The sequence below is a fragment of the Bombus vancouverensis genome, chromosome 3, assembly GCF_051014615.1.
Source record: "Bombus vancouverensis nearcticus chromosome 3, iyBomVanc1_principal, whole genome shotgun sequence".
In the NCBI taxonomy this organism is placed as follows: Eukaryota; Metazoa; Arthropoda; class Insecta; order Hymenoptera; family Apidae; genus Bombus; species Bombus vancouverensis.
The window spans coordinates 15,156,337-15,168,959 of NC_134913.1; the positions used below are offsets into that span (position 1 = coordinate 15,156,337).

The window sequence follows — 12,623 nt, forward strand, 5'->3', positions numbered from 1 at the left end:
CGGCATAATGAAGGGTTACCAACGATCGGCAAGGATGAACAAAATATAAAAATTGCTTACAGTTTAATTAAATATTAACAGTACATTGTTTTTTCTCTAACAAATACAACAAGGCCACTTTGCGAATGAAAATAATAATCAGGCGATACCACAAGCAGCCATCACGGCGAGTAGCAGATAGCAACAACCAACAGTAATGATCTTTCTGAAAATGATTATACGGTATGTATACTATACATACAGATATGTATGATACATCGGAAAATAATTAAAAACACGCGACGTTGCAAGAAGAATCGTATTAAAAAATAACACGAAATAGTATTCGCACATACCGAGAAATCATGTCAAATTCCAACAATAATTGTAATAGTGCCATCTTTTACAAGATTGTATTCTGCTGACAGAACATGGATATTCTTTACGAAAAATTTCCTCAAGAACTCGAAAATTATAACTTCGATAAATTCTTATGTTCCTACATTCTAATTTTTGATATAATTTCATTTCAATTGTACCATCTCCTATGCAGTCATGTTCTCTTAATGTAAAGTTGCAAAATCGTTTCAAAGTTTTCGTCAAAATCTCAAAATTCTCAACTTCGACAAATTTCTGAAATATGATGTTAGTTTCAAGAACCGGAGAAATTGTAACATCTTCTGTGCTATCATGTTCTGATATAAAATTATTATTTTTACTAACAAGTTTTGTGATCGTGGTTTTCTCAAAAAATGATGTCGTTTTTAGTAGTTTCGCAAGTTTCCGAATACCTCTTATACTATTTTATTTTTTTAATACTTACCAATACTTACCAATTTCCTCCAACCTTTTTGTCATATTCTATAACTTATTTCTTGAAGTTATTGGAATTGGAAAGCTCGTTTTCGAATCGGCACTAAGAGCCAAGCGACTACTTTTACCTACCGATGATATACTTGCAATTAGTTAATATTTCGGCTAAATTTTGTATATGCACGTTTCTCCCAGCAAAACTGCCGAAGGAAGAAATGTGTATATAATTCGACCGTTTGGATATTGGAGGCGGTAATGCATGGATCGTATTTTTGACTAAATTCTCGCATGCTAATTGGCGATATCCCTACTCATCTTTGCTTTCAATTACGGGAAAAGGTTAGATAAGTTGTGTTGATACGTAATCAATCCCAGAGAATGACAAAAAAAGTAGAAGAGTAAGAAGTACGAAAACTTACAGTAATAATTACAGTAAAGTTAATATAATAAAATAATAATTTAAATTTGAGACAAAGAAAAGAACATTTCTATTTGACACATATATATCGGTATGTATATTGTCTTTATATTTAACATAAAAAATAAAGTATCAGATTATTGTTTGTGATTCAAATTTAAATGGTTAAAGATATAATCTATTTATAAGTAGCTTAAACTAATAGTTATATTATAAGTAGTTAAACTAATACCAATTTATCATTATCAATTATAAGTATGATAATTTCGGAATTAATATGGACTTGTTGACTATTCCATTCGGTTTATTTTATATGATGTTTATATGTTATAAGTTGTGATTGTGTTTGCACAGATTTACATTTTTACAAATATAAATAAAAAAGCGGAATCTACACAAAAATTTATTTTGCCCACTAGATACTATATTTTAATATAAATGTATAAGCATCCACAGCCTAGCTATAACATTATAAACTCTAAAGGCAAAAGAGTATAAGTCAGAATTATTTGTTTCACAGAAAAATGTATGGTATTTAAAGTAAATAGTAATAAGATTAAATGTTAGATTTTGAATGTACTATTAAAATCTCAAGTAAACAAGCGAGAAAGAAATGAAATTGACTTATATTATTATTAGAAGCATAAGCAAAAGGCAGCAATGTAGAATACATTAGCGTATTCTGTTTTTACCAAAATTTGACTTATTCTGTCTTTTACCCGTCTACTAAAAAAAGACAGGTCTGGGCACTCGCTAGAGGAAAGTATATCTCTAGGCCTCTAGGTGAAGCCAAAACAATGTAATGTTTAACAAAAGTTAATAATTAATTTATAAAGTTTATATGGCCATGCATGATTATGTACAAATAGGTAGGTGCTATATGTACTGTAAATTTTTCGCGCGAGATGCTTTCTCAAGTTAACACTCACTCAGTGGGCATTCACCACTTTGCCTTCAATATATGAATGGTCAGACTTGTGTTATATGATTGCACAATCTTAGATTTTAGTTATTTTTTGTACTTGTTTAAATCTTGTTATATGCTTTATATGATTGTAAAATATATAATACATACTTTATGGTATTGTTATAGGAATAATTTACTGTGTATATGAGAAATATTTCTCTCTAAATGTGCGAACTTTCATAAAATCAGTTAATATATAAACAATATTCATCATAAATTAATTGTACAATTAAATGACAGTAATCAAATTTGAGTATTTGGCAACTACATTAAAAAATATGACCACCAAATATTATTATGCAGTAGCCAAAGGTCGTAAACCTGGGATTTATCATACTTGGTAACAAATTTTTACATTCAGTATGCATTAATACATTGTTTTAAATCTATTTCAAAAAAATTGTATTTCACTGTTCTTATCAAATAAGGCCTGAATGTCATGAACAAGTGCTTCGTTTTTCTGGATCTGTATTTAAAAAATTTAAAACAGAAACAGAAGCACGCAGCTTCATTAAAGAATATGAGAAAGCAAATAAAGAAAATGACGTGAAAGATGCATTACCTGTAATTGGTAAAAGGTATGACACAATTTTAACATATTAGTGTACATAGATGAATATATTAATTGGAAAATAATTTTAGACGACAAATACAAATTAACAAAGGTACAGACTCTGATACCGGACAATCAAGTTTAAAAAGGCTAAAAACGACAAGTTCAACAAAATATGAAAATATACGGATAGATAAAGTAAGTGTAAGATAAAATATTTTATATGGAGTTTCACATATAATTTTTATAGATGGATTTTTATATTTATCTCACTATATCATTAATTTTTTAGGATTTAATTCAAAATTTCATTGTGGATGGCGATGGTTTTGTCAATGTATATACGGATGGTGCATGTACTGGAAATGGGAGAAAAAACGCAAAGGCTGGTATAGGTGTTTGGTTTGGTGACAGTCATCCTCTGTGTGTTACAATATATCTTTCAGTTATATTTAATGTGTAATTCAATGTAAATATCCTGTTTAAAAATGTTATCCGTAGAAATGTATCAGAAGCTGTTGTTGGTCGAGCAACTAACAACAATGCAGAAATTCAGGCTGTAACTGTAGCTGCTAAACAAGCAAGAAAGGCAGGTATTAAAAATTTGAAGATTAATACAGATTCCCAATTTCTTATCAACTGCATAAAGTATTGGATACATAGCTGGAAAAATAAGGGATGGGTTACTTCAAATAAGACACCTGTTATAAATAAGAATGAACTAATAGAAATGGAAGAAGCTTTAAAACCTCTAAACGTGGTTTGGGTAAGTAATATATGATTATTTTATTAGTACTTAATGCCTTAATCTTATATTTTATAGCTCATGAATATTGGTACTTTAACGTTTCAGAATCATGTCAATGGTCATGTTGGAATTTATGGTAATGAAATGGCTGATAAATTAGCTCGGGCAGGAAGTTCAAAATATATCTAATTCATATATATATATTCATATGTAATATTCACAAAATAGTCATTAAATATATGTGTTTTTAATCAATAACTTAAATATTTACAGCATGTTTACAATTAAATTACACTGTGTATTCTTGTATGCATTTTAAGATACCTTAGATTATATAGAAAATATTTAATTTTACTGAAAAATAATGTAAAATTTTTTGTTAGATTAATGTAAAAATTAAGATGTTTGCAACATATTTATAACATATTTCATAAATAATAATCGATTATATAAAAATATGTATTGGTTGTAGTAAATTGTATTAAATTATATTATGCGTATTAGTTTGTAGTTACATTAGGTACCCCTTCAATATTATCAACAGCTCGGTTTTCTGTTGGTCGAGGACATATTTGCTTTAAAAGGACGTATATATCCTCTGGAGATATTTGAAGAGCCAATAATTCCAATATGATTCTGAAAGAATAATTTCTTGAAATCACAATAGCTTTAACTATTATCAACTAATCAAAATAAGATTTTATTTTTTATATTTGTTTATTTTTTTACGGCGTTAACAAATTTTGCACTTATTGCGTTTAGATAAATATTACATATATTATGAAATGCTGACATTTATAGCATGTAAGAGCTTATCTCTTTAGCTATATCTTACTAAAGCTTTCACATATAATCGTATAGGTTATATTTGTATAATTCATAAATTATTACCGATAAACTCCTGGAACTGCTGAAATCCCTGCTAGTTCGGCCAGTGCTATCAATTCAACTTGATGAGCTTGTGGAAACGTCATTCTATTAATAAAAAAAGTCTTATGATACAGAAACAGTTTGCCGCGTAAATCTGTCCTTCTATACAACGCTGTAGCAGTGCCGCCAATAGTTTTTTAGTAAATTATGATAACAGTGATCCAAAATAAATATAAATTAATATTTTATATGAATAATTCATATATTTTATTGCATTTAATTATATAATTTATTATCTGCATTACATACATGTTATTTAATATATGAAATTTATATATATTTATACAACCATTATTTAAAATTACATAAAATATTTTATAAAAATAAAAGTAATCACTATGAAACTTTAAAGAATAAAGATAGAAAAACAATGAAAAAAACATTGACATTCATGAACTGAGTATTGCAAGAACTAAAAATATGTTAGAGAGATTGAGATCAACCTCGCTATTTTTATTCAAGAAAAGTGGGAAAGTTAATACATTTGCAGCATGCATCCGGTTTAGAGATAGTAAAAATTCATGAAAATATGATTAAAAACTTTATTTTGGTTGCTTTATAATTGGGAAAAATATATATAAAGTTACGTGTACCTGTAGGAACTTTGGACTACAGATTATGTCTAGGGCAATTGTCGTTTAGGTAACATGCTGATTAAAAAAAAAAAGAAGAAAGGAGAAAAAAATGAACTCAAGCATGTCAAATATGTTACCAACGAACAAGTTGCAAAAAGAAAAAAGAAGTATCTTAAATCTACACTAAGACTAACACTTCATTAAATCTAAATTTATACGTTGGTAACAAACGTGATATAAAATATAATATTCAGTACGCATTGTACGTGCTGTTTCTCAAATGAACGTCGAAAAATACATGAAAGCTAAAACGTCCGTGTATACTTTGCATTTTTATCATCAAATGCGATATTATTTTAATGTAAAAGAATAGGACGTAGTTAAAAAAGGAAACGAAAAAGGAAAGGAAAATAGAGAAACGAAGCAAAAATGATGAAATTATAAAAACACTCGAATAGTCTACAACTTAAATTTGTTTAACATATAAAGCTGACCATGAAACGAATCTTACGCATGGCACACGGTTAACCAACCTCTTAAAATTTTACGCTAAACAACCCTGCTAACACGTATAAAATTATGTACAGCATCACGAGATACAGTTTTGTGCTTTCTTTCTCGTTACAAGAACACATACCAGCTAGTTCTGGTATCATCTCTTTTTTTTTTGTTTGGAAAAAGTTGAAAATTTTCGACTAGCGTACATTGTACGTCATGCATTGATTAAGGTCTAAAAAAAGTATCTGATATACGAAGTTGTTACGAATGTTTATACCCAACATGAACTCCTATTACGTTAGGAATTCCACGAACAGTTTGTCCTTTGAAAGATACACGTTAAATGCTTAATTTAGCAGGGTTAATACTCTCTATTTGTTTCCGTGAAGATATCACGATCGTTCGGAACTGACAACGAATAAAAGCAACGCGGTGATTACAGTGAAGCAACGATCGTCACAACTTGATTCCTAATTTTTCTTTGTCAAGGTGCCCAAAGTCTTATGCTTTCATTCTTGTAAATACTCATCTTTCGTGAAAAGCGCCGTTATCATGGCGACTCCTTTTCTTCTCTTTAAAGAAATAAAACTTATTTTTTACAGATTAAACATGTTTTAAGGTCCTTAAAAATATATAATGCTTTCTCATTGTTTCTCCATTCCTCTTATCGTACTCAAAACGTGTTACGCTCTCGCCTATTTTTGTTTTGACTAGATTCATTCTTAGTTAAAAGGGTATGTAATCTGATACCACGAATAAACGGAAGGTTTAGATTAATATTATATGTGCTCATCCCTTAACCAGAACACACTTCCGAATGCTCGTCCCACGCAGCAACCTGAAATTATTAATTTTATCAATAATCAATGTAATATAATTTGATCATTATATTTCACGCACGATATTTATTAAACATTGTATATGAGATAAGCTTTAAATCTTACTTGGCATTCACGACTACAATACCACTGATGACCGCAGCCAGCACATACGAACTGTGCTACACGTTCATGACATCCTTGACATCGTGGCGGACTATCTCTATCCTCTCTAGCATCCCTGCCACCCGAAGAAATACGAGTCTCTCTATCTTCGATTACTGCTGACTCTTCTTCAACATCGTCCTACAAAGAAAAATATTTTTAAAATGTATCTATATATTCCACATTAAATGCAAAAATATATATCCCATATTATAGTATACACTTACCACATGAGACTGAACCGGAGTGTTGATCACTGGTGTTATCGTTATTTCAGTTCGAGCCTAAAGATATTAAAGTAAATGATATTAGTACCGTCAACATACTAAACTAATTTGTATATGCAATATGAGTAAAGTTTGATTTATATATAAAAAAAAAAAATAAAATACCTTGGAAGAAGATAGGAGCTCACTGATAGAAACCGGATTAGAGCCTTGATATGACTGCAAAAGGTGCTGGGTTGCCGCACTTTGCTGTGGCATGGACGCGGCTGTTGGTGCATTCCTTTCTCTTTCAGGTGCGGTGAGTAATCTAGCTAAAGTAGGTGAAAAAGTAGTAGGTCTTGGAGATTGTGATTTCGTGAGAATTCCATGAAGTAATGAACCACTCTGTTGAGGTGAAGTATTTTGTGGCGCTGGAGATGGAGCGACGGGGTGAAGCGTCACATCCGGATAATTTTGAGGAGTTTTTACAGGTTCACCTGTAATAATTTTACATGAAAATAATTAATAATTTGCTCGATACTTAACATTTACGAAAGAGTTAAGTCAATTTCTAAACTTGGAACCTCAAAATTTTCCTTTAGAATAAGGTCCTTTTTTGTGCGGCTTTGTACGCAATTACATACCTTGTTGTTGACTTAATTTGGCAAACTGCACAAGCACATCCTTAAAGCTCATAGCACTATTTGGATCAACTGTGTTTGAGTTGCTTTTACAAGAGTCTGTACTAGAAGGCCTTGAATCAACATTGTGACCCGTTTCGACCATAGCTCCACCAGCTCCAAGGCCAACATTCACCGAATTTCTCATTCTTCGACCTCTGTAACAGTTCAAGATATTTAATTTTTATAAATCTCACAAACACGAGAAATTTCTATTCCTGGAAACTTAAATCCTTGTGCAAACTTTGTTCAAATATAAAATAGTAGAAATCAGTCAATCAAAAGATTTGATAGGACTTGATGTAGTATACTTTCTGATTTGCATATTCTGATATTCTATGCTTACCTGCGCGGTACCGTTTCAGGATGCCTGAGTCTGTAATCAGCAATGATAGATCTAACGTCGACAATGGCACCTTGTCGACCTTCGCCGATTTGTCTATTCTCCGGACTAAGCGCTTCTGCCTGTTTCCGGCCATTTTCTCCACTTTGTTTGGGTGGTGTCGATTGGCGTTGCGACGCTTGTTTCGAGCCCTTTTCTCTTTTGAAAGCTGGCGAATCTTGAGAACTTTCTTCAGGCAGATCTTCCTTAGAACCGAAACTCAATTTTTCTTTGGATACCGGAGTAGTATTACCGCTACTTTCCCATTCAGGACCCAGCGCTAAACTAGCTGGTGGCAATGTGTCCGCTAATTGTCCATTGCCCTCCATAAATCCCATAACTTGTCTTCTTCTCTCAATTCTCAGGTACGCTTCCTCCTTTAGCTTTCTCATGCTCAAAATCTCGTTCCATTCCATTTCTTTGGCACGTGCTAACTCGTCTAGGGCCTATTTTGCAAAGAATAAGAACGGAAATAATTAAGTACCCAAAATACCTCTTGGATATCGCGTTATGCTAATATTAGATAACACCTGACATCTCTTGAATCTAATAAGTGTAAAACGTCTGACATACGTTGGACATCTGTACATAATTTCTCCTATTAAAAGTACTTACTATTCTCTATGTATATATATAATAAATATCAACCTAATATCCTCTACAACAATGTTCTAAATATAATTAAATTCGATTTTAACTAATAACTTACGACTAAAATGTGAAACTACTTTTGTTCTTTTCTAACAGTTGATATAAACGTGTAATTCTGAAATCGTTTGTGTATATTAAATAAAATTGAAAGCAACGAATATTACTTTTGTCCTTCTCTTCTATCAGTCGATTCAATTGTATAATTCTGGATTTATTTGAACATATTAAATCTAAGCGGAAAGCAACGAAAAACAATATTTACCTGAACTTCGGCTCGAAGTTGATCAGCCCTCGCAGCAAGTTCTTCCGCGGTAACTTTTTCACAGCCAACGAGAGATGAGATATATTGTTCTCTCTGTTCAATACAGAACTTCTTCGGAGTAGAATTCCCATTTGACGACAACTGCCCATCTGTAGACTTTCTCTTCCTACTACCTTCCGTTTCCGATTTCGAGCAACGGGAAACTACGGGTTTCTGTTGCATCGTCTCCGCCGAGGACAGGCTTTTGCCTGCTACTTCCGGTTCTGAATCACAGAGAGGTTCTTTTTTTATCGTCGTGGATCGAAGGCATTCGATGGTGGTTGGAGCGGCGGCAGTTTCTTCTGGAAGAGCCGCTCCATTCTGCTGACTTTGAGGAACTTTTGGCGAAGACCTGGACGATTCGTCGTCCCTCGTCTTCTCAGCAGAATCCACCTTCTTCCCATTACCAGCCGCACCTTCCATTGCGTGCATCTTGTTCAAACTGTAAATAAATGTTTTCTCCCGTGAATAAGCATTTCCTCAGCGTCCTTCGAATATTTTATGTCGTTGGCCTTGTACTACTCGCTAAACTCTGTCGTCTAACTATGTATGTATTGCTTATATGCGGTTCTTCAATTTGTCTTTTCTTTTTTTTTTTTTTTTTTTTTTTTGTTAACATTATGACTAATAAGAGAGTACAAGAGATTGCTATAATCGTGACAATGTGACTTGCAGTGTAACACCGATTGATACGATAAATAGTTTATTAAACAACATTTAGATACTACTTAAGATGAAATTCTTATTATTTTTTTGACACTTGAAATTGATTACAGTACAGTACTAGGATGTCGTTTATTTGTTGATTAATAGATAAGTCGGATTAAAAGTATCTGTGATGTAATAATCTCATTGATAAACTTGATAAGTCGGTTAAAGTTTACTTTGACCTTGCATAGAAAATAGTTGTCATTGAATCCAAGGACGTCCAATAGAAAACATCTGGTATACATCTATATTATCATTTTCATGATATCTTGCATCGTGCATACAAATCGGCCACGCGTCCGAAGCAACGGTGTAATTAACCGAGTTGCATAAAGGACTCTTAAGTAAGTGCAACAAATACACTATCTTCATTGTACTATGAGAACATCAGAGTTTTATTTAAGTTTTATCTAGGTATATCCGATATATTATATATTAAAGTAATATTTTTGTTTAATAAGAGGTTTAAATCCAATCTCAAAAGCTAAACTGTGCGATAACTTTGTCACTTGGCAAAACAGCACAATATTCATTCTAACTCTACAAAACGCTAACAACAAGTTGCACGAGTTGTAGAATAACTATCCTACAATTATAATTATAGTCATTAATTTATATAAGCGTAGTTATGTACGCTAGTTAATAGAAATTTCAACTTATCTTAGGACATCAAAAACAAACATATTGTATTACAACGTTATATATTACCATACATGTATATATATGTAATACAAAATACACGAAACACCAATCTTTAGTGCTCTTTAATTAAAACATATTATTTCTTTCCTAACATAAATAACCCTGGTACTATATCATGAACATGTACCTAGATTATCATTACTATGCGGAAACTTGGCATTGCTGTATTATTTATTCGATTTATTTCTTAAAATCACTGAAAATAAACATTAAATTTCTCCAGCAGGGAATTTATCTAACGATCTAACTTGCATGTAACACGTCATATTAGTGGTGCTGAGAAAATCTGTAACATAAATCTATGAAGTATTTGTTATAACTGTGCGCCCTCGATCGATATTCGGACGCGGATGAACGAGTGGAAAGTGGGGTTGCTCCCACGACGAAGATGACCCACGGTGGTCTTCGTAACGCGTGCATGGCCGTTCTGCGTTTACCCTCAGCAAGAGGCACGCTTACACGCGCACTAGAATAGAAGGTTGACCACACAGTGGGGTTAACGCTTTCGCGCTTCCTATGCGCTCCACTGCCTGCTTCCAAGAGAGACCGCTCCTCTACAGGAACGTATCTACTCTCTATCATTTACAAATCGATAAGTCCATTTGCAAAAATCTATGGTATCAAGCGCTGAGAAATTAAAAGTATTTTTAACCATGTTACGATCTCTCAAATTTTGTATTTCCATTTTCTTCTCATTTTAGCAAATAAACGACATTTATTTATCGTAAAATAGTAATAAGAGATGACGCGTGCCAATAAGACTCGTCTCAATATTTTGGTCAAGATATTTTTTAAGATTAGGAGAATCCAATTGGTCGAAAATGACACAAAGTTGCTACGATCTTCGAAATTTACGTTTCGAGATCTAGCAAACGAAAAGGATTTGAATGTTCTAAGAAAAAGTTTAACACGAAATTGAAATGAAAAATCGCGCACGATGATAAGACCTTTTTTCACATTTTGTTCGAACTCTGAACGTGATATGATATGTTAAAAAAGAAGCTCCAAAAATTTTTAATGTATTTGCGCGTAATCTGTTTTTTGCTATATCTCTGAATAAACTATAATTATTTAGGAAAGTTATATATGTGCTGTTTCGTAATTTTCACTGCTATTTATTGTAACTATTCGTGGAGATTTTTAAATACCATAGCAATATATAGAATTAACGATATTCTTTATCGATGATAAGCGACAAAATGTAGTGAACTATGAACTTCGGAGTATTTTAGTACTATATTTTTATACGACTATTTTTAACATATTAATATCCCGGATATAGGTTCCACGGGAATATATTATATCAAAATCTTATTAGCTGTAAACGCATGTTGTGATTGTTGATGAAGCTAGTAATACGCTGAAAATTTAGATTACGACCGTAGCTCCAAAGCAAACGAAACAAACAGGTATCAAAAATATAAAAGCTCGCACAAACCTCGAAGGCTTCCTTCCTACAGTAGACGATTGTGTATTAAATTATGAATTTAATGATTGGAAAACACGAGCAATAAAATATTTATGCCTTCTTAAATACTAATGGGTAAGCCTCATTAACATGTTGTTGCTATTTAACATAATGTTAGTTTCTCAAAATATGACTGTCAATATTTATATGGAAATGTAGTTATAAATTAAAATTCGATGAAATAAATTACTTTTTATATTTTTCAGAACTATTCTTGTTCCTTGTTTCAACGGACACTTGAGAAAACGTCTATCATATTTGTCTTGTCAAATATTACATTTTATTAATATTATTGCTATAAACAAAGGAAACCTCAAGCAAACTATTCCTCCTGGTCACAAAGCAGAAAATACCGTTTTCTTGTAATGTCGGTATTCGCGACAAAATAATTTGATCGAATGAAAGCTGTCAAAATGATAAAACAATTAAGGATATTAATTCTACGTTAATAGGTTGAATGTCATGCAAATTTTATATACCTTGTCTTAGAAACCACAATAGATTCAAATATGCCAGAACGCAATATGTAATTCTTCCAACATATTTTCTATTTGCGCACTTTTCCTTGATAGTCTTATCTAAACTACTTACATCGTTGATAATTTCTTAGTCCGTGAAATTTATCTTATTTTAATTATTTAAAAAAATTAAGTACCATGAGTCATTGATGGCCATCGAACCAATTAACGTGTAAAAAGATGAATTTATATCAGTTCTGTAATACGTTAGAAAACGTTAGATTAATGAGAAGTAAACATTGTGCGGGGAGAGGAAATACGAAACTGTAGAATCGTCCAAAATTCGAGGCCTACGCCTGTGTCTGGTTTGGTACGAGAGACGCGGTGCTTGTGTGATCGTTCGTAAGAGGGGAGGAGGTTCAGAGGGGGAGATTGCACGTGAGAGAGGGAGACAAGACGGTAGAAAGAGAGGACAAAAGAGGGGGAAAACGAAGTTCGTTGCACCCACTCGCGTTCACTGCACTTTATAGACGCGGATATAGGTTTCGCGGTACCAATTCTGAAAAGCGAAGTCTTCTTCGAGTCTTCGGGGCTTTCGATCGG

General features: G+C 32.4%; 3 protein-coding genes across 8 annotated transcripts in view; 1 reads left to right on the forward strand and 2 right to left on the reverse strand.

Moving 5' to 3' along the window:
• Positions 1–112: 112 nt before the first annotated feature.
• On the forward strand, positions 113–3,978 carry rnh1 (ribonuclease H1). Of its 3 annotated transcripts, none has more exons than XM_076617473.1 (7): positions 113–222; positions 2,304–2,517; positions 2,606–2,755; positions 2,820–2,928; positions 3,023–3,153; positions 3,232–3,496; positions 3,584–3,978. In XM_076617473.1, exons 2-7 carry the CDS (start codon positions 2,411–2,413, stop codon positions 3,665–3,667), a joined length of 846 nt encoding a protein of 281 aa, XP_076473588.1. In that variant the 5' UTR covers positions 113–222; positions 2,304–2,410; the 3' UTR covers positions 3,668–3,978. The 3 variants fall into 3 exon arrangements, with proteins under 3 accessions (XP_076473588.1, XP_033184331.2, XP_033184330.2); XM_033328440.2 differs by lacking the exon at positions 113–222 and adding an exon at positions 953–1,301; XM_033328439.2 differs by lacking the exon at positions 113–222 and adding an exon at positions 1,770–2,079.
• Positions 3,710–4,549, reverse strand: LOC117153923 (uncharacterized). The gene is made up of 2 exons (XM_033328441.2): positions 4,370–4,549; positions 3,710–4,114 (listed from the first exon to the last, which is right to left on the reverse strand). Exons 1-2 carry the CDS (start codon positions 4,450–4,452, stop codon positions 3,979–3,981), a joined length of 219 nt encoding a protein of 72 aa, XP_033184332.1. The 5' UTR covers positions 4,453–4,549; the 3' UTR covers positions 3,710–3,978.
• A 387-nt stretch (positions 4,550–4,936) lies between these two features.
• LOC117153858 (uncharacterized) overlaps positions 4,937–12,623 on the reverse strand; it is a 35,889-nt gene continuing 28,202 nt past the window's right edge. For all 4 annotated transcript variants that reach the window (XM_033328312.2, XM_033328309.2, XM_033328313.2 and 1 more), the window contains 7 exons: positions 8,646–9,126; positions 7,697–8,178; positions 7,315–7,508; positions 6,857–7,167; positions 6,692–6,748; positions 6,426–6,605; positions 4,937–6,319 (listed from right to left, as the gene is read on the reverse strand). In XM_033328312.2, coding sequence (XP_033184203.1) covers positions 6,278–6,319; positions 6,426–6,605; positions 6,692–6,748; positions 6,857–7,167; positions 7,315–7,508; positions 7,697–8,178; positions 8,646–9,126 — 1,747 coding nt within the window. In that variant the 3' untranslated portion in view covers positions 4,937–6,277. The remainder of the gene's footprint in view (positions 6,320–6,425; positions 6,606–6,691; positions 6,749–6,856; positions 7,168–7,314; positions 7,509–7,696; positions 8,179–8,645; positions 9,127–12,623) is intronic.

What these genes read in the sequence shown, in the direction of transcription:
- rnh1 (XM_076617473.1), top strand. Translation starts at nt 2,411, where the DNA reads ATGACAGTAATCAAATTTGAGTATTTGGCAACTACATTAAAAAATATG. An exon ending in CCTGGGATTTATCATACTTG is followed by an intron (nt 2,518 to 2,605) that starts GTAACAAATTTT and finishes TTATCAAATAAG; the next exon opens with GCCTGAATGTCATGAACAAG. An exon ending in AACCTCTAAACGTGGTTTGG is followed by an intron (nt 3,497 to 3,583) that starts GTAAGTAATATA and finishes TTAACGTTTCAG; the next exon opens with AATCATGTCAATGGTCATGT.
- LOC117153923 (XM_033328441.2), bottom strand. Translation starts at nt 4,452, where the DNA reads ATGACGTTTCCACAAGCTCATCAAGTTGAATTGATAGCACTGGCCGAA. An exon ending in GCAGTTCCAGGAGTTTATCG is followed by an intron (nt 4,115 to 4,369) that starts GTAATAATTTAT and finishes TTATTCTTTCAG; the next exon opens with AATCATATTGGAATTATTGG.